Here is a 27,077-nt window from a genome sequence, read left to right on the forward strand (position 1 = left end):
AAAAGAGGTCCGAAGGCAGCCTTCATTTTCACACCAAAACCCTCTCTCTCTCTCTCTAAAAACTTTCTCTCTCTAAGTGCTCTAAACACCCCTAAGCCCTAGATAACACCCCTAGCACCCTAGGGAAGCCCCGAGGCTCCTGGAGTCCCGAGAAAAAGGAGTCTTTCGGTTTCGAAATGCTGCTCCAATTAAGTTCCGATTTTCGATAAAATTCACTGTAAGTGTGCTACGGTTACGCAATTTTTAATATAGCTTTCAAATAATTATAGGAATGTTATTAGGTCCTTAAAATAACTATTTGGGCTATTATTATGAGTTATATTGAGTGTTATTAACGCTTATATTATAATAATAATAATAATAATAATAATAATAATAATAATAATAATAGTCAGACAATTAATTTGTCGCGGTTATTGTTAGACTAAACCCTAGTGGTATCGATACTAGGTTTTATCGAAGGAAAATCGTTTTGAGAGTATCGAAGCGTTGTCCGAGTGCTGAGTCACCACCTTTCAGGTGAGTGCATAGTTACTTTCAGCTTACACATAGATATAAAGTATTTTATATAAATTACGTGCTATGTGTGCATATTATCTGAAATACTTGCTATCTATGCTGGATGAACATTGTTATACATGTTTTCAATGATTTAAATTGTATATGTATTTTATATCTACGAAAATGTTGGGGTAAAACATGGGTAGATGTAATAGGTGATGTGTGATAAAATGATGAGAGGCCTCGATGTTGATGTTGTTGATTCTGTCATCTAGCGGAGTATGGATGACGACCACGGACTCTTCTAGACAGTCTAGTGGAACACTAGCAGGCTCGCAACCTGTAGGTGTTTGTGAACGATGTGTTCACCGGTGTACTCAATCCCCCACATGGTTGCCTTTAGGACATTTATTGCTGAGGAATCCCCTTAGTAGTAGTGTCTGTCCCGATGATGATCCTTAGGCTAGGTCCCTTATGATAGGTGTTTAGGGACGTAAAGTGAGGATAACGGGAACGGGTAATCGGGTTATTGTTGATTGATGAAATTAATAAACTTATTTATTGTGGGTTGAAAACCCTATGTGCTCACCAGGCTCCCAAGCCTGACCCACTCAGTTTTATGTATTACAGGTAGTGGCGCTCGAGCATAGATATGATGTTTGGACGAGGGATTACGGATATAGGCCTGTAGATATGAAATAATGTAGTAAGGCTTATATTGTACTGTTTATGCTTTTGATCTGTATGAACATGACATCCCAAGTCTTTTAATGAAATACATTTCTATGGAAATGCTTTTGATAAATCTTGATCATATTTTGTTTTGGGACAAATTCCGCAACACTTTTATTTAAAATGTTACTCTGATTTTTAAACAAAGCATAAACAAACCGGTCTTTTCTGGCCGTGATTTTAGGGATGTCACAGATAACTAGTCATATTACAATTTGGTAACCAACTCGTTAATCCATTACACTTCTAATGAATCAAACATACAAACTTGGAGAATTCATATTTTAGTGGAAGTACTTCTTATCTATTGTTTTTATTTAGTTCTTTATTTTTGTTTGCTTTATTTGAGTATTAAAACTATTTTAATCATGTTAAACAAAAACCCTTTTTTACTTTACCGTTGTTAATTTAATTAGCACTTGAGTTATTTGATATAAACAATTCTCATTCCCTTAGTGTTCAACACCCTTTCTCACCACAAGTATACTATCATATGATTAGGTTCACTGCCTAGTGTGTGTATGTATTAGTTAAGGTTCTAAATAACATAAGACGTGACTTTGTGGCAATATCAAGCCTCAAGCTTTTTCGAGTAGTGGCGAGTCACGTCGTTTGTAAGGCGTGACTTAAGGCTACAAATTTGTATATAATTAATAATTTTATATATTTCTCTATTATTATTCATTTTTATACACATGTATGACTTAATACAACATTTTGTTAAAGCTTGGCGGCAATTATAAACCTTGAAGTCATTACGCGCCATGTCGAAGCCATATCGAGCTTTTTAGAACATTGGTTAAGACGTGATAAATTAGGATTTATAAATTTAAAACTAGTGTATAAATAACACATCACGAAACAATCCTATTACACTTTAAAATTAACATACCATCATATCTTTTAAAAGAGACATATGTAAGCCTTTAAAAACAGACACAATCTTGTGAAAACAACCTTAAAACACGAGATAATTAAAGGAGCTTCATCCTCATAATAGTGTATTCCATTTTAACATTCCTTATTAAGTTTATGTTTCTGATGCTCAAGGAAGAAACCATTTCAAGGAACCCATTGTGATGGACAAGAAGAAGAAAGAAGAAATGTGATGTAGGGTTTTGAAACCAATTATTCTTTTAGGTGAACGATGTTTAGGACACACGTGAGTTAAGAAATATATGGTTACTTGTTAGTAACCGGCTCAATTATTGAAATAACGATAAATAGATTAAAGTCAGATTTATTTTGAAAAAAAATGTCTAAAACCGGAAAAGAAACATGATGTATGGTCTTTCTTGGATTAAACCAAATTTATATGTTGGTAATGGGCTCTATTTATAAAATAAAAAGTAATATCTGAAAGTTAAATTTTTTTAGAAAAATAAAATAAAATTTTAGTACTACAACGGAAACAAAATAAAATATAGGGTACGTTAGAGTAATAAAACCTAAAGTATAACGACTAATTTAAAAAAATTGAGAAAGTAGGGTTTATTTCTCACCCTTGAATAAAAACTTGCGGGGTGTAACAACTTTCAAGTTTATGGTAAACAGGTAAGGGAACAGACCTTCTTAGGGATTTGGCTGAGAAATTGAGAGTTACGTACTTCTGTGGAAATGTATTCTAGTACGTAAATCTCACATGATTGCATCAGATCTGTTGATTTTAACTTTGATTTTGTTATCTTCTCTTGAATTTTGTTTTAGTTTTAATTTCATGCAAATCTCGTTTGTATGATCCTAATTTATTGAGATTTTATCCTTCCAGAGAGCAGTGAAACGACGTATCAGAAGAGCAGTAAAAGGGAGTTTGAGGAAGAGGTCTTCGAAAAGGTACGCAGTTGATAAAGATTTGGAAATTGCATAGTTCCATCATCTTGAATATCAATCAATCTATTTTCTTCCTCATTTGTGCATGCACTTTTACATTCATTCCATCTTTTTACCTGATTTATGTCAATTGCATAGTTCATCATTATCTTATCATGTAGATTGTTCATTCTATTTTGCCTTACCTAAATCACTCACATATTGCACCATTGGTACTGTCTTTGCTAAATTGTGTTTGAATATAAAAGGAGATAACATATGTTTGATAATTTTGCAGCAGCAAGATGAAGCAGAACCTATAGCTGTGTTGGAAGAAGAATGGCGTAGAATGTTCAACAGTGGAGTCTTTAAGAAAGAAGAAATGGACAAGATGGTGATGGAGCTTTTCATATCCCATGGTTTTGCTGATGTAGCCAAAAGTTTTGAACATGAATCCGGTCAGAAAGCAGGAGTCGATCTTGTAAAATTGAAAGCTCAGAAAATGATTACCGATTTGATTGATGCTCGTGAGATTGAAAAAGCTACCAATCTAATTTATTGTTCATCAACGACGTGCTGTCGAGGAGAATATGTTGAACGTCCAAGGTCAAGGTAGGTACCCTGTTGAGGTGGGGTTTCATTCTCTTGAAGAAGCAACCTCCAACATACGGAGTAAGATATCTAACTAAATAATATTGTAACACTTTTTTTATATATATTTTTGTAGATAGGTGATAAGTTTATATATATGTAATGCAGGTGATCATGTTAAAGGATCATTGCAATTACTGAGATTCAAGGAGGCTAACCTGAAACGCAAAGCAACATTCCCAAATTTCGACATTGCTACGGGTTCTCCAAAATATACCGGATCAAATTTTTCTAAAGGAAAAATATTCATATTCAACAAAATAAAATCTTTTGTACATCTGTTGCAGACACTTACTATATGGGTTTTTTTTAGCTGATCTGGCCTGGCATGGCAACCGGGTCACAGGTCAACCTAGTTTCCAGAATAATTTTCAATAAAACCATGTTTGAGTTGATACATCTCCAATTAGGTCGCTGGTGATGTTTTGATTTAGGAAAGTCTTCATTTTCTGGGAACCATTTTGAATCATTGTTTTCTTTTTGCTAACTAGGGGTATTTGGTATTGTGATGAATATTCATGCTGAATTAGTAGCAAGATACACTTGCAAGTTGCAATATGCCTAAACTAGTGTAAATGATCAATCGGTGGCTTGGCTGTTTGTGAAACCGTAAGTCAACTCAAGTAATAACAAAGTAAATCAAAGTGTCTATTAACAGAAGTTGCGTGGATTTTCCTATGATCTATCAATAACAAGAATCTAGCTCCCATCAGTTTTATTTCATCCAACCCAAATTGATACGATGAAGATTAACTTCTTTCTTTTTTTAAGGCAACATATGTACTGATCAAACGATTTTCAAAGAAACATCATATTGCAGGTTCAGTTAAGCAGACTAAACTCAACCCAATTGGTTGAAAATAAAACCCAATATTACAATGTATACAACCTCTTTTAACACCAGTATAAAAATGAGTTTTGTCAATACAAAAAACCTATGATTATAGACATTTTATGACGTTTTTTTATTCAACGGGTGAACCTACTTGTGTGTGTGTGTGTATATATATATATATATATATATATATATATATATATATATATATATATATATATCAGTGTTGCAAAACTCGGCCTACTCGGCCAATTACTCGGAACCGGCCCTCAACCGAGGCGAGTAATGTCAACTCGGGCAAAAAACTCGGATTTAGTCAAAATCGGCCAAAATCGGTCAAACTCGGTCAAAAATCGGACAAACTCGGTCTTACACGGGCCTACTCGGTCAAACTCGGCCAACTCGGTCAAATGGTCAAAATTGTCATAAAAAGAGAAATAAAATCAAGAATTTCAAGATTAATATGTATAATACACTTAATGATTTGTTATTTAACACAAACATGTGATTATTACTACATATATATCTTAAATTTTCAGTAATTATCCACGTAGTGAGACAATTATGCGTATTTTAGCTTTTATGTATTCACATGTATCTAATTTTGGTTATATATTTCAATCAAATTATGATTTTAACTTATGATTTTGACATATATAGGCTATATTTGGCGGACTAGCTGAAAAGCTAGCTGTTAGCTGAAAAGCTAGCTGATGGCTGAAAAGCTAGCTGTTAAATAAAAAACTAGCTGATAAAAAATAACGTTTGGTAAAACTAGCTGAAAAGCTAGCTGAAATATATAAAATTACATAAAAGGACATGTAAGAATATGTGTTTCTATAATTAATTAAGGGGTGTATTTGGAAAATTTTAAAAAAGCTCCTAAAAAGCTAGTCTAAGTAGTTTTCTAAAAAGCTAGCTTATAAGCTACTTTTTGGCTTACCAAACACGACAACATAAAAAAGCTCGAAAAATAAGCTAGCTTATCAGCTAGCTGTGGCGTGCCAAACACAACCATAATTTTCCAAAAAATATTTCTACATGAATTATCGAATCCGAGTACTCCCCGAGTACTCGCTACTCCCCAGTCGGCTGAACAGGTACCGAGTAGCGAATTCTACAACCTTGATATATATATATATATATATATATATATATATATATATATATATATATATATATATATATATATATATATATATATATATATATATATATATATATATATTAAGTCACCTATAATAAACTTATAGTGACTTATAATTTATTTTATAATGACTATAACGTACTTTTTGTCACCCGTTAGAAGATAAAGAGTCACCATAAAGTAGTTTTAGTGATGTGAATATTTTTATAAAATATGATGTTACGTCCCAAAAATTCATAGTAAAATTTTTATTTTTAAGACATTAAACCCATAAAACAATTTGTTCCCACGACCATTCAAGTGAAAAATATCATTTAAACATCAGAGTAAAAACAACAAATAGTCGATGCTAAATAAACTCTCGGGGATGCTGTGTAGTCATGCTGGGTCATTCCCTTTGAAACAGGAAGTACCTAAAAGCATAAAGATGAACCATAAACACAAAGCTTACTGAATTTCCGAAAATACCATATATTATACATATCATTGGGCCTAGCCCCCATATTGGGACCAACCCATAATAATGCACCAAACCCTTCCTAATCAATAGGCCCAGCCTAACATAAAAATAGGCCTAGCCCAATCTAAAATGGGTCTAGCCCAACATACAATGGGCCAATCTCACTCATGAAAATGGGCCCAACCCTACATGCATATCAGTAGGCCCAACCTATACAATGAAAGAGTCACAAACACAACTAACATCCTACATACCACATTCCAGTGGGCTGGCATTGGTGTCTTCGACCCACGAGTATATAGAGGAGACTCACTTGACTCACGAAATCAACTAATCCTTTGCTTAATGCCCCGCAAGAGATGCTACAACTCTCCTATCAAAACATACAAGGTTCAACCTTAGTCTATACCTTGAATCATCAATCTTGACCCAAAAGTCAGCCTATGCCAAAAGTCAATGGTCAAAGTCAAAGTCAACATCCATAAATGACATCCATTACTCCTCATGTCTTGACCAACCCTTGGTCAGATCATGATAGTCCATTCGATCCGAATCCAACTCGACTCACTCTAACTCAACCAACTCGGTCACAAAAACTCCTTTGGGTTGACCTCACGACGTGAGCATCCCTCTGTTACGTTGTGAGCCCCCAAATGCTTAGCAGGAACGGGTTCTTTCATGGTCACGTTGTGAGACCTTATGTCTCACGTCGTAACTATAGTTTGAAGCCAAAATCCAAATATTTAAGTCCTTAATCCATTAAGATATTCACTCTAACTTTTCCATAAGCTAAAGGGGACTCCAAAGGTCCATAAAAATGGTTACTTGGTGGACATGCATGCCTCATGCAAGTCCTCCATCCATTTTAGGTTAAAATGAAGAGATTATACCAAAATCCTCATGCATGGATTTAAATAACCAACCAACTCCTACATCTGAACATAATCATACTAAATGGACCCTTAGAATTCATAATGTTGCCATCTTTATGTATTCCTTCCATTCAAACTTTCTTAATCAGGAAAGACATGGGACAACAACTTAGATCTAACCACTTGTAGATATAAAGTTTGAGCTTTTGACACTCACAAAGGTCCATGAAAAATATATGGTGATGATGATGATATTTCCTTGCAAGCTCCACCAATAGAGCACCTTCTTCTCTTTCTTCTCTTCTTCTTCAAGCCAAGAAATGCTCCAAAAGCCCAAGAATCTTCAAAGGAATTAGGGTTAGAGTTTGTCTGAGGTATAAAGGTGTTAGAGGCTGATAATGAACCCCAAAATCGACTTAGAGGGGCTTAAATATGAAAGAAGCCTTAAAACTCATGGGCTTAGACTGCAACTAGTCTCACGTCGTGAGAATGGTTCTAACGCATTCGTCATAATTTGTTTGTCTTGTCATGACCACCTAATGGTCATGTCGTAACACTCAATTTTCTCCAAAAATCAAGCTTTTGACTACTTAAGACCCTAAATCGATCCATCCTAGATAACGGGTGTGACAACTCTCCCCCACTTAAATTACATTTTTCCTCAAAATCATTTCTTACTACCTTTACTGCCACACCCGATGACCTTGACAAGACTTCTCAGATCCCAATTAGGGATGAGAAGTCATCGCACAATGACAACCGACTACCAACATTGTTATCGAAGTCCTTACTTAGCAGAAATTGCATACCCCAATGAGGAACGATTCTTATCACCCGAACCTTAACCGTGAAAGGGAGAATTCCAAGTGCTCTACCCGAAAATTGAAAACCTTATACTAGGTCTGACCTCCAAAAGACAGAACCATTCCAAACAATCAGCATAATGACTCTACTTTGCAACCCGAAACAAAGGCAACTCCCCACGTAAGCCTTCATTATTGGTGCCAAAAACCAATAGACAACCCACATCCTGATAACCAAAAAATCACATATTCGATCTATCAGAGATCCCTTGTTACATTGCTAACCTTCCAAATAAGTTGGCATATAGAAAACTTGATCGCTTGCTATGAGCGGCAGCTTCACACATGGTTGCACAACGAGATTCTGACTAAGAGTCTAACTGATAAAGGCTATCCTATCCTACCTGCCACACGAATCCAATCTGATGATCACTATGGTTTACTACTTTTATCTTGCTCTAGTGCCCCAAACATGCCAAACACTATTGGGTCCCACCCTCATAAGCCATACTGTGATATCCCCAAATTCATGGTCATTTTAAAAAATTTATTTATGCTTAGTTAAAAATCAGAGTATCCATTTTAAAGAATAATATTGTGGAATTTGTTCCCAGAAAACATGATAAATATATTATCAAAGCATTTCTGAAGAAATGTATTTTGTTTATATTAAAACTTTAGGATGCCATTGTCAATACAGAAACATAAGAATAAACAGACCTTACATTCATTTACACTAATGATTACATCGCCTTTATTTTCTCAGTGTAATGTGTCTTCGTATCGATACATGTGATACAAATAAACTGAGTGGGTCAGGTTGGAAAACCGGGTGAGTAGATAGGGATTTCAATCCCACAATGTTATACCATATATATATATATATATATATATATATATATATATATATATATATATATATATATATATATATATGTGTGTGTGTGTGTGTGTGTGTTTTAGAACTCACAATATATACAATTTTACCTCATATAAACCATTTTACCCCACCACATCGATTCTCACAACGACACGATCTATATACTCTTGGATCTAAAATTAACCTCTTTACCTAATCCATAGTCTCGGATCAGGTATGTCTAATCTATGCTCTCGGATCAATAACTATGCCCATTCCATACTCCTAGAATCAGGACAATTGACTATGTCTAATCCATGCTTCCAGATTTGTAACATCCGGATTCCCAGGTATATTATTTTATTCATTTATTTTGAGTTTGGGGAGGAACCCGGCGAGTTGATGCTTAGACTCGCCGAGTAGGATCGTGAGTTCTTATCTGGATTAGTGACCGGACTCGACGAGTCGACTCGTGGACTCGGCGAGTCCACGTTGTTAAGTGAAACCCTAATTCTCGGGTTTGGGACCTATTTAAAGGCTCTTGTAGCCTTTAGTTGCAGCTACCAGACCCTAGAGAGAGACCCTAAGAGAGCTAGAGCGTTTGTGAGGAAGGAGAGGCCATTTTTGATCCTTGTGTTGGTGTTCTTGCAAGAAAAAGGTGACCAAGGCAAGGGGGAGCTGAAGAGGGTACTATTCTGTAGATTTCGGAGCTCAGGGACTTCATATTTGAGGTATAGATTCGATCCTTCTTCAGTTTTGGTGTTAACCTTGGGAGTTAGGGTTTTCTAGACCCTTTAGAGGCTCGATTTGATGAGCATCTGGTCCCTTCTCGTATTAAGGCTTTGGATCTGGATCCAAAGAGGTCCAAAGACCTTAACCCTTTGATCTTTATGATCGATATTGGGAGACATGAGTTTAGGATGTCATATTTGAGGTTATTTCTTCAAATAGAGTCTTTGGGCCTTTGCATGGGCACCAAGTTCTGAACTTTATGTGATTATCGTGCTTGGGAAGGTCAGATCTATGGATTAGAGGAACGGATCTGACCTCAGGAGGTCTTTTGAGTTTGAGCATGGCATGAACTCGCCGAGTCCAAGAACAGACTCGACGAGTAGGAGTAGGTTCCTCGTAAATCACATAGTTGGTGACTCGCGGAGTTGGGGAAATGACTCGGTGAGTCAGAGAGGATCTAGAGGACTTGAGTTCACGACTGAACTCGCCGAGTCAAGAGCCGGACTCGACGAGTTGGGACTGGTTGTCCCGCAATTGACGATTAGTGATGATTTGAAGAGTGGAGGGTTGACTCAGTGAGTCAGGTAAGGACCAGGAGTGTGAAGGACACGCATGGACTCACCGAGTCACATTTGTGCACTCGATGAGTCTGGTCAAGGTTTAATCGTTGACTTTTGTTGACTTTTAGGGATTGGTCAACAATTGGACTTGTGGACCGTTTGAAGGGTAAAATGGTCTTTTAGCCTTCTTAAAGGACATGAGAGAGAGTCTAGCCTAGCCTGGAGAGCCGTTATTAATTGAGATGATTGTTTATGTTTTAGACAGAGGCTAGATTAGTGTACATGCGAGCGAGATATTATCCGAGATATCTGAGGTGAGTCTTCTCACTATACTTTACCTTGAGTGGTAATTAGAGTTATGTGACAGAGTTATTGTATGCTATTTATGTGATGTGTTGCACTGCATTTTTTCTATGTGATTTATGCCGTGTGTATATCAGTGTACATCAGAGTTAGAACCGGAAGGTTCATAGAGCTAGGACCAAAGGGTCCACAGAGTTAGGGCCCAGGGGCCCACAGATTTATAGCCTTGAGTGGCTAGTTTGTGCTATGTGTGGTATTTTGGGGAACTTACTAAGCTTCGTGCTTACAGTGTTTTGTGTTATGCGTTTTAGGTACTAGTGAGGATTGCGGGAAGGCGCCGGCATAATCAGTACACACACACACGCAAAGTTTTATATATGTTATGATCTTGGAATTTTGACTTATGTTTGGATATATGAAACAATGAGTTTTATAACATTGTGAAATAAAGTGTTTTTAAAATGTGAAAAAATTGTTTGAAATTTTACGGCGTTACAAAATTAATGACGAATAACTATGTCCTCTCCATACTCTCGGACTAAGGACAAATGACTATGTCTAATCCATGCTCTCGGATCAATGACAAATCATAAAGTTAAACCCTCCGTGTATATCTCATCCACACTCATAAGGAGATACTTCCTGATATACATCTCAATTAATTTAGGTTTGTTTTGTATCCTAAATCATCATATATTATCATATATGCTCTTAACATGTATTTCAAGCAATAATAAATATTTCAAACACAAACATATATTTAATACTTTAATCAATACTTGTATTAAAATCATGTTCATGAAAGGGACTATGCACTCATTTGTTAAAGTGATGACTCCAAACTCGGGTAGCATTTCGCTTCTAACAATTTTATTTTCCTTCGACGAAACCTAGTATCATTATCACTAGATTTTAGTCTAATATTTATTGCAACTAATTATTAGTCTGGATTTACGAGCGATATTGTTTTATAAGTGTTAAACAATAATTTTGAACTACTACGTACAGAAAGGGGCTAGACATGAAGCACCTGAGGGCAGGACCATTTTGGCATTTAAGCTATTCTGAAATCCAACGACCCTATGCAGCCCTTCAAACCATATTCTAACACTTTTTATATTTTATAATACTTACATATATTGTTTATAGGTTCATAATAACGATAATGAACTTAAACATAAGTTATACTTAAAGTAGGGTAAGCATAACTTACTTACAATGGAGTTTAGCAAAGAACTGGGCTTCGCGCGTGCAAAACTTTTGAGCTGAAAGCTCTTCATCTCGGGGCCTTCTGGCGCTCCGGGACTCGTGACTAACTCTCACGAAGTCATATTTGACTTAAGGTCGGATGATGAGTGTGAGGGTTGTCTTTTAGGTAAGATGTCAAAATCACCTTTTAGTAGGTCTTGTGAAAGAGGTAAATGTTTGTCGTACCTCGTACATACAGATATGTGTAGGCCCTTCAGATCAACCACAAGGGATGGAAATCAATTTTATGTGACATTTAGTGATGATTATAATAGATATGGATATATCGACTTAATCAAACATAAATAAGAAACTTTTGCAAATTTCAAAGAGTTTAAACACAAGGTCGAGAATCAACTTGGCAGGAAGATAAAGATGCTTCGATACGATAGAGGTGGGCAGTATCTTAGTATCAAGTTCTTTGACTATCTTAATGAAACTGGAATAGTTTCACAACTGACTCCTCCTAGGACACCACAACTTAATGGTGTGCCTGAGAGGCGTAATCAGACCTTGTTAGACATGGTTCGTTCCATGATGAGTCGAGCTTCACTTCCTATTTCTTTATGGGGGTATGTCTTAGAGACAGCCTCCCATATTCTTAATGTTGTCACTACTAAGAAGGTTACCAAAACATCTCACGAGATGTGGACAGGGAAATTTCCCTCGTTAGGGCACATCAAGGTTTGGGGTTGTGAATTTTTCATTAGACGAGAGACTCAAGGTAAGCTAGAACCCAGAAGTAAGAGGTGTATTTTCATCGGTTACCCAAAAAAGTCCTTTGGATACTTGTTCTATTGACCTGGTGAGAACGTGGTCTTCGTGGCTCGAAGAGGAGTCTTTCGCTAGAGAGAGCTCATATTCAAAGATAACAGTGGGAGTGATATTGATCTGGAGGTAATTTCATAATAAACCAATGAAGGAACCATAGAAGACACTAGCTCTCAACAAGAGAATGAGACTCATGTTGATCCCATTGACAGTTCATTACCACTTCGTAGATCAGGTAGAGTTAGCATGCCACCAACGTTATATGGTTTCCATATAACATATGATGGTGACACATTTATTAGTGATGGTACTAGTAAGTTTGGATGAGCTAGCTAACTACAAGGAAGTGATGGCGAGCCTTGAGGCTGGAAAATGGAAGGAGGCAATGGACAGTGAGATTCAGTCCATGCATGACAACCAAGTTTGGAATTTGGTGAGCCTTAATCAGGAGCTTGGTCCAAAGACAGTGGGTTGCAAATGGATCTTCAAGAAGAAGACCGACATGGATGGGAAAGTACACACGTTCAAAGCATGACTGGTTGCAAAGGGATTTACTCAAACCTGTGGGGTTGACTATTTCGCCAATGGCTAAGATCAAGTCTATTAGGATAATGATTGTCGTAGCTGCTTTTCATGATTTAGAAATACGGAATATGGATGTCAAAACTGCTTTCCTTAATGGGAAGTTGGCTGAGGATGCTTACATGATTCATTCAGAGGGTTTTGTACATGCAAAGTTTCCTCATAGAGTGTGTTAGATTGATAAATCCATTTATTGTTTGAAACATGCTTCTCATAGCTAGAATCTTTGTTTCCATGAGAAAGTGAAAGAGTTTGGTTTCTCTTGGAGAGAGGATGAGTCCTGTGTGTATTTCAAAGCTAGTGGAGTATAGTAACTTTCTTAGTATTGTATGCTGATGACATACTCCTTATGGGAAATGACATTCTAACACTGTAAGAAGTGAAATATTGGCTCGGAAAGTGTTTCACTATGAAGGATCTAGGGGAAGCTGCCTATATTTTTGGGATAATGATTCAAATAGATAGCAAGAAAAGACTTATTGGTCTTAGTCAAATTACTTATTTGGATAAGGTACTAAGCATTTTAGTATGGAAAATTCAAGAAAAGGGAACTGCCTATTCAGAGTAATGCCAAGTTGAGTAAGACTCAAAACCCTATTAGAAATGAAGAGATAGTTGGCATGAGTCGAGTCCCATATGCTTTGTGTCACACCCCGAAACCGTGATGGCGGAAACGTTCCGGGGTGGAGGACGTCATGCGTAGTATCACGACATTTGTATAGAAAGCATAGTAAACACAACCAAACATTGAATACAAATATGAAAAATGTTTACATCAGTTTGAAACTTGTTTTAAATACATCAAAAGTATGTAAGATATAGAAAACATGACTCTTATTGCTCCGGCTTCACCAAATTCCTGGAAGTAACTGTCTACTAATTCCCTGAGAATACAAGCAGTTTGAAAAATATCAGCATAAAGCTGGTGAGTTCATAAGCATTTAGTTTTTAGGGAAAAATGTTCTTTGATTCTTTTGAAAAATGTTCCTCAAGAAAATCCTATATTTTCTTATGAAAGGTAGTGTTGAAAGAGTATCTATTAGTAAAAGATAAACCATCAGTTTTAGAAATCATGTTGTCCGTCCTAGAGGTAGCGATGCCAGTTTAGAAATCCCTGGATACTATCTGCATATATAAGTAGTTTTATTAATCAAAATAAAACTCATGAAGGGTAGAGTCTGTAAACAAAGTTAGTTTATACTTATTTGCGAATCGTATAACCATACTTGATATGATTGAGAGACCTTTATAACGTTCTTCAGGCGTTAAGCTAAATGACATTTGTTCACCCCAGGCGTGCCCGCCTAACTGTAGCTAGTAGTTCAGGTGTGGAATTGTCAGTCCCGAATAGATCTATTCACAAATCTCAAGCTCTCCCTCCAGGAGACTCTGGTTATACTAAAAGGATTTATCACTAAACACCTAAGGGTATAGTATTGAAGTAGCGCCTCACAGTTCTGTATAATCTAGTTTACTAGCGAGAAATCAGTATAAAAAAGTAATTATCCTTGAATAAATGTACTTTATACTTCTGAGAAAACATATAACATAAACTAAATCTGCCATAGTTTATATATATTCCTTTATGAAATCTGATTAAGTAGAGACTGCCTAGAGGGTTATCCCAAACTATACCCATTATAGTTTGTTAGAGTTGATGTGGAAAATGCTTTGTAAAAACCTTTCTGAAAGCTATGAAGTTGTATTTTCCAAATAGAAGTTTCCATTATGTTCAACATATTACAAAAATAGATAAAGTATCTGAATATGTTATTAAACGTGGAAATCGTTGGATTGCATTAATAAGTTTAAAACTTAATAAAATACTTTGAGTTTGGCTTGTATCCCCCCCCCCCTCTGAAAACATTAAAAACACGGAAAATGTAGGGGTATGAACTCACCTCAGGTGATTTGAATGAAGGATTGATACGGGATGCGGGATGTTCAAGTGAAGCCTTGAGCACGATTTGATCCTAATCAACAATTAATGACACATAAAGGAGTCAAATGATGGTATTTCACCACTAGATGTGATGAAGAACCATTCTAAGAACTTGGGACTACTTGCACTAAGTGTTAGGACCTCAAAGGATTGCATGAATGAGGTGTATGGCCACTTTAAAGGTGTTTTCAAAGTCCATACTTGCATCAATGAAGTGTCCTAGGCTCATACTTGGTTGTAGTACAAGTTTAGGGTCTTAGAAATGGGTCTGTAGTCCTATGGTGTGTGTGTGTGTATGGTCGCACAAATGAGTGTGTTGCCGCACACAGGAGTGTGCTGCCGCATACATGAGTGTGTGGTCGCACTCCTTCAACGAGATGAAGAACATGACGGGACTTTCATGATTCAAGGCCTAGATCAAGAGGTTCTTCAAGTATAACAAGCTAAGGGATGGATTACTCACGCTTTTGAAGCTTTGGAAGGTTTAAAGTTGGAGAAACTTGAGAGGAAATGATGTTGTGTGCTGCCAAGGTGTTAAAGGAATGAAAGGAAGGGGGCTACCCTTTATATAGGGGTAAAGGTGCTGCCCAAAAGTGAATGTGCTACCAAGGGAGTGGGTGTGCGGCCGCACACCCGTGTGTACGGCCGTACACTCCTCCAAGAGGTGTGTATGGCCCAATTTTCTCACTATTCAACACTCTGACTTATTCCTAAACTCAACCTTGGTTATATATACAAGCTTAGAACACTTAAATGACCCCTTGAATAGCACTAGGAATCGACAAAACGAGTTGAATATTGATTGAATTGATTAATTGTACAAGATTGAAATTCCGGGTTGTCACATCATCCCCCCGTTAGAGGGAATTTCGTCCCGAAATTCAAGAATAAAGTTAAATCATGAACTTGGAAAGAGATGGGGGTACTTCTGCTTCATTGAATCCTCACACTCCCAAGTGAATTTAGGACCCCGCTTGGCATGCCAGCGGACCTTCACTATCGGGATGCGACTCTGTTTTGTACGCTTGACCTCCCGATCCATGATTTCGACAGGTTCTTCCACGAAGTGTAGATCCTCATCTAATTCGATCTCGTCGAGAGGAATCACAAGTGTCTCATCGGACAGACACTTCTTTAGGTTCGACACGTGGAAGACAGGATGGATGTTGTTGAGCTCTCGAGGTAACTGGAGTTTGTACACTACAGGACCGATCCTAGCAAGGATCTCGAATGGTCCAACGTACCTTGGGTTTAGCTTTCCACGTTTTCCGAAACGTATCATGCCTTTCCATGGTGAGACCTTCAAAGGACGCAGTCACCGACCTGGAATTCCAAGGGTTTTCGTCGATTATCAGCGTAGCTCTTTTGTCTATCTCGTGAGGCTTTCAGTCGTTCTCGGATTTGCACGATCTTTTCAGTCGTCTCTCGGATAATCTCAGGACCAGTGAGAGTGCTGTCGGGGACTTGACCTTTGACTAGCTGCGTGTCACCCACTTCATCCCAGCACAGAGGGGATCTGCACTTGCGACCATAGAGGGCTTCAAACGGCCCATCTGTGGTGCCACGTGTTAAGATCTTGTCGGTCCAAATTTCTAAATCTTCTAAAAATCATAACGTCATACGGACTATGTTTTCGATGGTTTTTATATCCCCGGTTTCTTATCGACGAGTACTACAACTTTCATTTAGACCTCATCAGCAAAGCTAGCCAGTAGAAGGTAGCTTATAGCGGGTAACTTGTAGCTGATAGCGTTTTGTTAAATGCTACGTGAAGTAGCATTTGGATTTGGAGCATTTTGTTTAAACTAAGCGCTAGAAACTTGTAGTGTCAAACGGAACTTTCTAATCAAAACGGACCGTTTTGTCAAACACTAGAAAGTAGAAGTTCTTAGATGTTTTGTACCGAACACGCCCAGTTTATATTTTATTTATCGTGAAATTGTCTATATATAAAAAATGTTAGAAATTAATTAGGACTCTCTTTAATTAAGAAAATTTCCATATGGATTATTTAGATGATGACTATCGTCTAAAAATATTAATGTATAACTATTATAGAAAAAATTCTTAATGAATAACTTCATCGGCGATAATTGAAGTAATAAAAGGAGGGTCGATTTGTGGTTCTTCCCAACTAACCCAGCCTCCAATTAGATGATACCAACAATTTGAAGTAACGCTTAACAATGGCCAAACACAATTGTTTTCTTTTTGTTCTTGATTTCTACTTTGAAAACGATCTAGGGATGGCAAAAGAAACCGAACCCGAAGGTGAAAATCGAAAACCAACATATTAGAGTCAGATTTAGGATTGGTTAATCGGGGCTGGTATCGGGCAGGGCCGGCTCTATGTTTAGGATTTTTAAGGCAGGGCTTAGGGCCCCCAATTCTAAGGGGCCCCATATTCTTTAAAGTCCAAAGGTTTAGTCCATTAAAAAATCCAATCCGGTAACTACAAAATAAATGAAGTAGAAGAATAAATCAACGATCGCTGTACTCATGAAACTGAAACGAATTTGCTTTCTTCTACCGATTCTAATTTCTGCGAAATATTCATCTCATCCGTTCTCGATTTCCGAGTATAGTAAAGGCCAAAGGGCTCCAAATTTTTGGCTCACTTAGAGCCCCCAAAATGATTGAGCCGCCCATGGTATCGGGTTTAGTATCCTTTTAGAAAATTTATGCGGGTTTGGTTACGGGGACGGGATGTTAAACATAATACCCGCTCCGATTACCCGAAATTGGAACCGAAACCCGTTACCTGAAACCGTTCATATGATTATATATATTTAGGTTCATGTGAGACCATCATATTTTATGAGATATGAGGATGCAATCCTAGCCATTTATTTTTGAGATAAAAAAAATAAAATATTTTTAAAATACAAAATAAATGAAAATTTTCGATTTTCTTTTTAATATTACTTTCTTCATTTTTTTATCCAAAAAAATTAAAATGAAAAAAATACCATTTTTTTCAAAATATACGTGAAATATTCTAATAGAATATTATTCTGTAGATATTCAAATCGAGTTTTTAGATTGTTAGAATATTCTACTAGAATATTAAACTATAAATATTAAAAAAAAATTAATAGAATATTAAAATATTATAACAAATTTAAAAATTCAATTAGAATATTAGAACATTTTAATATATATCTACACATTTTAGTAGAATATTCTAATATTCTAAAAATACGATTTGATTATTTACAGTGTAATATTGTATATTAGAATATTTCACTCATATTTCAAAAAAAAAAGATGATTTTATTTATTTATTGGATAAATTAAATAACAAAAATAATATTTAAAAAAGAATTTTTAGATTTTCTTTTTATATATATTTTTTTATTTTTTTGATCTCTAAAATGAGTGGTTAGGATCGTGTATTCATTTTACACAAAATAAGATTGGTCTCAAATGAACCTATATATATATATATATATATATATATATATATATATATATATATATATATATATATATATATATATATTTATTTATTTATTTATTTATTTATTTATTTCGTTGAATTATCTTTTTTGCTATCAATGATTTGAATATAATTTCTTGAGATAGGGTCTGTTTTATTTGTAATTTTAATGTTTTGTCATTTTTTTTATTGATAGTACTTAAAGTAATAGTGATATTATGAATGTTAGTACCTTTATTGTTTTTTTGTCACTAGTAACCACTTATGTAAACAAGTAAGTTTGCTCTTAATGGTTTTGTACATTATCAAAATTATTCTAGAATGAGTTTATGCTTGCATCACTAGTCTAATGGTTTTGTATTCTCATTGCATCAAAAGTATTCTTAATTTGAATGTTAAAGGTGGATCTTCATTATCCCATTGGGATACCCGCAGACCCGACAGTGTTTTGTAAACGGGTACCAATCGGGGACAGGATTACCAAAATCTATCCCAAACCCGCGATCGTTGCCATCCCTAAAACGAACTGGCCGGTTACAAGAAAAGAACACTAAATTTGTAGTACAAAATCATAACTTTCAATCAGTTTTGGTCTCTCATACGAAAATTTGTAGTTAACCTTGTTAAGAATTCTACTCATTTTATCTTAAACAATTTATTGGGTTTATGTCTATGGCCCTACATTACGAAGTCAGCTTTAGAGTGTGTTGTTGAAGGAGCCCCACAAAAACGTTGTATCCTTTCGCCATTGGTTGCTTTATGTAGAGTCGCGTACTTTTGGTGGTTTTCTGCTGATGTCTTCTTCTTCTTGATTCAAGGATTATTGGCAAAGATAAACGAGATTACTTTAATCTATTTGGTTTTAATTTTATAGATTAAGGACGTATTCATGGATCAATGGCAAAGCCAAACGACATTCACATAATTATAACTGTTAATTCAAGTGAAGTTATGAGGTGTGCAAATAGCAAACAGCCTTATATAGAAAGCTTGCAAACAAATGCCGTCATTAAAGAGTTTAATATACCCAGTAGTAATCATAAAAAAAGTCCTTATACATCCACATAGTATATGTTGGGTTGATCTAATTATATCTTTCATGATGCAAATGCAAGCAAAATTGTACTTAAGGGTAAGATAAACGTTATATATAACATGCCTAATTAAATCGAGTTATATTTGAATATTTAAGAGCCATGGAAATATTTAAGAGCCATGGAATAATATCACCCTCTTTAAGTTTTAATGAAGCTATTTCTCAAACAATTTGGATTTCTTTAAACTAAATTTGTTCTCTCTCTCTCTCTCTCTCTCTCTCTCTCTCAACCCTTTTTTATGCTTCCTTGACTTGTACATTCTGCATAAAAATAAACTTAAGAGATTGACTAATAATGAATAATATACAACTTCAAGTTGCATAATTTTATAAGATTTTTATATTTTAAATAGAAACATTAATCATGCTAACCAGTTTGCCCTTCTCTTGAGGTTAAAGCTATAAGCATTCACAAGTTAGAAAGTTGACATATAGAAGAAGTGAATGAAGTCCACCTCCCGGACCTAAAGAACATGCTATAAATAGAGCATTTATCAGAATTATTTATATAACAAACCCTCAACACCATAAAAATGGGAAGCAATAGAAGTTTATTTTTTATCATTTTGGCAACGATTGTTGTTTTGGGTGCAATTACTGAGGTGAAAGCTTATACATCCAATTATTGTGGGCCATGGTCCCGTTGTCCAGGGAAATATATCGAATGCCCTTCTGAATGCCCTGAAAGCCACTCTTACATCCCTCGCGCTAGAGTTTGTCGCATTGACTGTGAGGACCCTAAATGTCAGTCTATATGCGTACGGAGTAAGAATATCTTCATTTTCGTTATACATTTAAGAAAAAAAAAAAAAAAAAGACAAATATAGCTATTTTTGCTTAAGCATTTCTCAGTAATTAGCCATTATTTAAGAAAATTCCACTCGAAACCACTTATTTCGTAGGGGAACTATGAAATGGTTTTTGGCCTTGCAAATTGAGCCCTCCAGTTTTTTTTTCCCATTTTTTTTCATTTTTACACCACATTATTTATAAAATCTCTCTCAAACTAATACTCTGTTATAGCATTGTAAAGCACTGTTTTTCTATAAGAAAAGTCTTTCTTTAAACATAGAGTTGATTCTATAGGGAATATGTAAGTAATTTTGCAAAATACATGACCATTTATGTGATTTTATGAAGCAAAGGGATCAGTCAGTAATTTTGCAAAATACATGACCATTTTTGTGATTTTATGAAGCAAAGGAACCATTTATGTAAGTTTGGTATTACAAAGGAACCGTTTTTATAACTTTCTATTAACCCAGGACCTGTAAATAAAAATTTAGGGACCTTTTCTGTATAATTTAAATTATAAGAACCATTTTTGTAAATGAAAAGTTTAAATAAGGACCATTTATGTAATTGAAATGTTTCCCTCCACCCACTGTAGAATATACACCGGACTGTGGTGGCCCAGGATCGGCATGCGGCGACCCACGATTCATCGGAGGAGACAACATCGTGTTCTACTTTCACGGCAAGGTCAACGAGCATTTCAATTTGGTCTCCGATTCTAACCTCCAAATCAACGGACGATTCATCGGACACCAACCCACCGGTAGATCTAGGCCCTTCACCTGGATCCAAGCCTTGGGTCTCCTCTTCAATTCCCACAGTTTCTCCCTAGAAGCTATTAAATCCGCCACCTGGGACGGCGGAATCGACCACCTGAAATTCTCCTACGATGGAGAAGATGTTTCGTTAGCTCATGGTGGTTTTTCGTCATGGAAGTCGCCGGAGGGTGAAATCGAAGTGGAGAGGACTTCTGCCGTGAACAGTGTGATTGTTACCATACCTGGAGTGGTGGAGATTTTGGTGAATGTGGTGCCCGTAACGGCGGAAGACGACAGAATCCATGGCTACAAAGTGCCTTCTGATGACTGCTTTGCTCACTTGGAAGTTCAATTTAAGTTTAGCAGACTTTCCGACGGAGTGGAAGGGGTGTTGGGTAGGACATATCAGCCGGATTTCAAAAATCCGGCGAAGCCAGGGGTGGCTATGGCGGTTGTAGGAGGAGAGGACAAGTATAGAACCACCTCTTTGTTGTCGTCCGATTGCGCAGAGTGCATCTACGATTCGAGAAATGAGAAGCAGATGATCAAGGAGCACGGAACATTAGATTGTTCTACCAAGGGATTGTTCCATGGAAATGGAATTGTTTGCAAGAAATGAGGGGTGACGATCTTCAAAGAATTATAATGATCATATATTCTGGAGATAAATTCACTATAAAATGATTAATAAATAAGATATAATGTTTAATATCTCAATGGAAAAATGTAATGCAAGGTTTCGTCTTATTTGAACTGCTCAAATTATATTTTAATTTTAATCAAGTATAAAAGTTAAATTTCTATCGGATGCAATTTTTGGCTAGGTTTATTGGTTTCATGTCATGGTAGCATATCTAGTTTTTACACTACTATGCATTAAAGTTGTTATAACCCGTGAGTGGGTCAAACTCCAAGAAAACAAAAGACACAGAGATATAAGACAAGCTCTTGAGGCAATTTTATGAATGATTTCATTAAGCCACTTCAGTTACAAATACAATTTATAGAATTAAAAATCTAACAAACTTCTAGAAGAATTGGGAAACATGCATGCAGAAATAATAAACGTGGGTCCTAATTAATTGAAGTTGTAGCTTCTTTATTGGTCAAGGAGAGACCTGCTCTTCATCCTTAATTAAATGTAGCTAAATGTGAACGTGGCTTTGATTCTAGTCTAACAGTCGAGCAGGCAACTTCCTGTTCCTTTTGGGTCGCATGTGCGGGCTGCCTTCAACTGGGTTTGTTGGACTGGGCTCTGGGTTCGTATCAATTGTCATCCCCTAGAGAACAAGCTCGTCCTCGAGCTCTTCATCTGGAGTGTCGTAACAGAAATCGGGAAATAGTGTTGGAGTGGGGTTTCCGTGCGATGGACGAAGTAGAGATACATGGAACACCGGGTGAACTCGAGATGCAGCGAGTCGATAAGCGACGAAACCAACTTTTTCTAAGATTTTGAAAGGCCCATAGAACCTTCTGCTGAGTTTCTTGGAGGTACGAGTTTGAACCAGTTTCTGTCGATAGCTTCGTATACCATATCGCCAACATTGAATTGTTTGTCAAGCCTGTGTGAATTTGCAAGGCTAGCCATCCGTTGTTGAGCCTTGCGGAGATTATCTTTCAGAAGTGCACAAAGTCTAGTGTGTTACTGCAAGGTTTGATCTCTGTAGAATCACCTGCTATGTAGCGGTTGTTTTCTGGTATTGGACGACCATAAAGAGTTTGGAATGGTGACATTCGGATGGTCGAATGGTGAGACGTATTATACCAGTACTCTGCAAGGTGCAAGAGGCGGTGCCAAGACTTTGGTTCCTTCGGTTGTCAGGAATAAACAGTTTGGTGTTGCTATATATGAGGCCGTCACGAAGCTGGAAGGCACCGTCGTTATTGAGCATTTTTGTGGCCAGTGCTTGCCCTTCCTGTGACCTATAAAACTCCTGTAAGGCTGCCACCACGTGGGGTTAATGGAAGATAAGGCTAATAATTGTACCTCATCAATTCTGTTAGAAAACAGGGGATGAATAGATTGCTTGGATTCTTTGAAAGTCGTGATTCATTATCAAATTGAAGTATTTCGATGGTACAGATCGAACACTCAATTGGATGAAATTCAGAGAATGAAATCTAAGAATATATGTGAAAATGTTCATCAAAATGTACCAGAAAAATGACCAAAAAACGGATATATTATTCCTGTCTGAAAACTGTCAATAGGCAGTTACAAACTATCATAAAACTACCAAACCCGTCATTAAACGGATCTCGAGGAAAAAAGGGTCAACTTTCTAAAATTGGATTTTTGATGCATTTTTTCGATCCCAGCCAGAGGTTCTGCCCCTTGGACCCCGCCAAGGGCGCTACCCCTGGACCCCCGTTCGTTTAGGGGCTTCACCCCTAAATAACAATGTACTTTGAATCTTGAAAAACTTGAACAAGTGTGCACTCCTACACCATCCTAACTTATTCAATATTCAACAAGATCACTTTTGGTCAAACAAAATTTAATCCTATTACACTTAAATAATATTGATGATATAAAATAACTAACAAACCTCCCTCATTTAAGTGTAATACTGATTAAACTTAAAACAAAACATAAACAACAACAAACTGATGCATAAATGAAATGTTGTGACGATTGAATTTCATATTAGTATATTACTCAATCCAAATATTCAAATATCAGGGTGTCACTAAGGATTGAACCCTTTCTATTCAAAGTGAATACATGAAGATAATACACACACCAGTTTACATTCTTATAATTTCTAACTTGACACTATATTTTACTAGCTTGTGTCCCATCCTTCAATAAGCATATCAAATCCAATCCCTAACTTCTTGAAGCAGCTAAACTTCATGCTTATATAGGTAGTTCTTTTATTCTTGCACCTGCAAATGCAATTTTTCAAAGAACTATTAAGTAATAAATTTTCAACCTCCTTAACTTGCAGTACTAAACACATACCTTGGGATGATCATTAAAATGTGTTCCAATCTTCAAATATCAAGCTTTCCACATTAAATTCAACATCTAATATTGCATTAGATGGGAATTGGGTATCTTAATATAAAAGATTTTAAGTGGACTTTAAACCCATCCCTATAGCCGCCTTGTGCACAAGATCTCTTGCTAACCCTTTGGTTAGATGATCGGCTAAATTCAACCGAGTTCTTACAAACTCCACAGATATCACACCAGTCATGATGAGCTCACAAATCATGCTATGTCTAACACCTAAATGTCTAGACTTTCCATTGTACACTTGACTATAAGCCTTAGCCAAGGTTGCGGCACTATCACATCTGATAAAAATGTTAGATATCGGTTTGGGCCATAATGTAATTTCATAAATCAAATTCCTTAACCACTCAGCTTCTTTACCAGCAGCAGACAATGCAACAAACTCAGACTCCATGGTTGAGTTAGTAATACAAGTTTGTTTCTTAGATGCCCAAGAAATGGCACCTCCTCCAAGAAGAAACACCCAACCACTTGTAGAGGAGTGATCCTCTAAGTCGTTAATCCAGGTGGCATCTGAATAACCTTCTAAAACAGAAGGATATCCACTATAAGTTAAACCATTCATGGTCCCTTTCAAGTACTTGAATACTCTACTCACAACTTGCCAATGATGTGAACTAGGATTACTAGTATATCTACTATGCCTTCCCACAACATATGCTATATCAAGCCTAGTACTAACCATGACATACATTAGACAACCAATAACCCTAGAATACTCAAGTTGAGATATTGGAGATCCTTTATTTGGTAAAAGCTTGAGACTAGGATCTATAGGAGTGCTAACAGGAGAATAATTTTCAAAGTTAAACTTTTTCAATATCTTCTTAATGTAATGAGATTGAGAAATTGAAATCCCATTGTTTCCTTGTTTAATTCTTATACCAAGAATTACCTCAACCTCCCCCATGTCTTTCATTTCAAAACTGGATGATAAGAATTTCTTGGTTTTATTAACTTCTTCTAAATCAGTACCAAAAATTAACATATCATCCACATATAAACAAATCATGACTCCTTTACCAGAAGTATCAAATTTGCTATATACACACTTGTCAGCTTGGTTTAATGCAAAACCATTAGACAAGACAACATCATCAAACTTTTGATGCCATTGTTTTGGTTCTTGTTTCAAACCCTATAATGATTTCTTCAACTTGCACACTTTGTGTTCGTTTCCAGGCATCACAAACCCTTCAGGTTGTTTCATGTATATTTCCTCATCCAAGTCACCATTCAAGAATGTAGTTTTCACATCCATTTGGTGAATCACAAGATTATGTATAGCTACAAGAGCTAATAATAATCTAATAGTAGATATTATGGCAACATGAGCATAAGTATCAAAGAAATCAACGCCTTCCTTTTGTCTAAATCCTTGGATAACCAATCTGGCTTTATACTTATCAATTGTGCCATCCACCTTCATTTTTCTTTTGAGGATCCATTTACATCCTAATGCCTTGCAACCAGACGGTAAATCAGCCAATACCCAAGTATTGTTATGCATAATAGAATCAATCTCATCATGAATTGCCTCTTTCCAGACATAAACATCCCTAGAAGCCATAGCTTCACTGAAAGTCTTTGGATCCTCTTCAATATTAAAACAATATTGATGTTGAGAAATAGTTTCATTCCTTGTTCCTTTAACTAAATATAGTTGAAAATCATATCCAAAAGACTTAGCTTTTCTAGCTCTGGTGCTTTTCCTAGGTTCAGGTACGGAAGTTGCACCACCAGAAACATCTTCAGCTCGAGTAGTACTCTTGCTGGAAGATTGATGAATCATGTCCCTTGGTCTAGGTATAGATGTAAATCTTTCTTCATCAAAGATAGCATCTCTTGACTCTATCACTGTGTTTACAGATACAGAGTCATTAGATTCTAAAACATAGAATCTATATGCTTTGGAATGCTCAGCATATCCAATAAAGATACAATCTATGCCTCTCTCACCCAATGTTTTCCTTTTGGGTTCAGTGAGCGTTACAACTGCTCTACAACCCCAAACTTTGAGATAACTCAAATTTGGTACCTTTTTACACCAAAGTTCATAAGGAATATTCTTACTCTTTTTATTTGAAGTTCTATTCAAGGTGTAACATGCAGTTAACATTGCCTCACCCCAAAACCCTTCACTTAAACCATAATATGACAACATAGAATTAACCATTTCTTTCAAATTCCTATTCTTCCTTTCAGCTACACCATTTTGTTGTGGTGTATATGGAGCTGTGGTTTGATGTATTATTCCAGTTGATTCAAAATAAATTGGATCATAATACTCACCACCTCTATCAGTACGCAATGCTTTTATTAATTCATTTTTATGAAGCTCAACTTGTTGTTTATTAATTTTAAATTTATTAAGTGCTTCATCCTTAGAATGTAGCAAAAAGATATGACAATATCTAGATGCATCATCAATAAAAGTAACAACATACTTCTTGTTTCCAAGGGAAGGTGTTGCATGGAAATCACATAAATCACTATGTATAAGATCCAACACCTTGCTTTCCCTAACAACATCTTTGAAAGGTTGTCTAGTGATTTTAGTTAGCATGCATGTTTTACATTTTTCATTATTTTTCATATCAAAAGCAGGAATTAAACTCATTTTAGACATGTCTTTTAATCTCTTGTAATGAATGTGTCCTAGTCTAGCATGCCATAATTCAGATTTATGAAAATTATTGCTAGTACTACTAGAAGACATGCAAATAGAATTATCACAAAAGGATAATTAATATTAAGCCTAATCATTCCATTACATATATAGCCAAATCCCATAAAAAAACCATGTCTTGACAAGATATACTTGTCACTTTCTAACACATGTTTGTAAATAGAATTATTTAATACAATTTCAGACACGAGATTCTTACGAATCCCTGGAACATATAAAACATTGTTCAAACACAAACATTTCCCAGAAGTAAAAGTAAGTAAAACAGATCCTATGCCCTTGATTGGTTCAGTTGCAACATTTCGCATCTTCACAACAGATCCATCTTCAATTGGTTGAAAGTCCTTGACCCAATATAGATCTTTGCAAACATGACTTGTTATCAAGTTCTTGAGTCGTTAAGGACTCTTCAATCCGTAAATGACTTCCAAGTTGAGTCAAAGTTAATTCCTCTTTGTTATGTTTCAGATT

The 27,077-nt window shown here is 36.1% G+C and overlaps 1 protein-coding gene across 1 annotated transcript; it reads left to right on the forward strand.

Annotated features, from left to right (window-relative positions):
* The first annotated feature begins 19,642 nt into the window (after positions 1–19,642).
* LOC111901122 (uncharacterized) lies at positions 19,643–21,717 on the forward strand. The gene is made up of 2 exons (XM_023897002.3): positions 19,643–20,107; positions 20,733–21,717. Exons 1-2 carry the CDS (start codon positions 19,876–19,878, stop codon positions 21,512–21,514), a joined length of 1,014 nt encoding a protein of 337 aa, XP_023752770.1. The 5' UTR covers positions 19,643–19,875; the 3' UTR covers positions 21,515–21,717.
* Positions 21,718–27,077: the final 5,360 nt, after the last annotated feature.

The sequence above is a fragment of the Lactuca sativa genome, chromosome 7, assembly GCF_002870075.4.
Source record: "Lactuca sativa cultivar Salinas chromosome 7, Lsat_Salinas_v11, whole genome shotgun sequence".
In the NCBI taxonomy this organism is placed as follows: Eukaryota; Viridiplantae; Streptophyta; class Magnoliopsida; order Asterales; family Asteraceae; genus Lactuca; species Lactuca sativa.

Excerpts from the sequence above, each read along its gene's own strand:
- LOC111901122 (XM_023897002.3), top strand. The coding sequence starts at position 19,876 with ATGGGAAGCAATAGAAGTTTATTTTTTATCATTTTGGCAACGATTGTT. Across the intron at positions 20,108-20,732 it reads TCAGTCTATATGCGTACGGA|AATATACACCGGACTGTGGT; the intron begins GTAAGAATATCT and ends CACCCACTGTAG.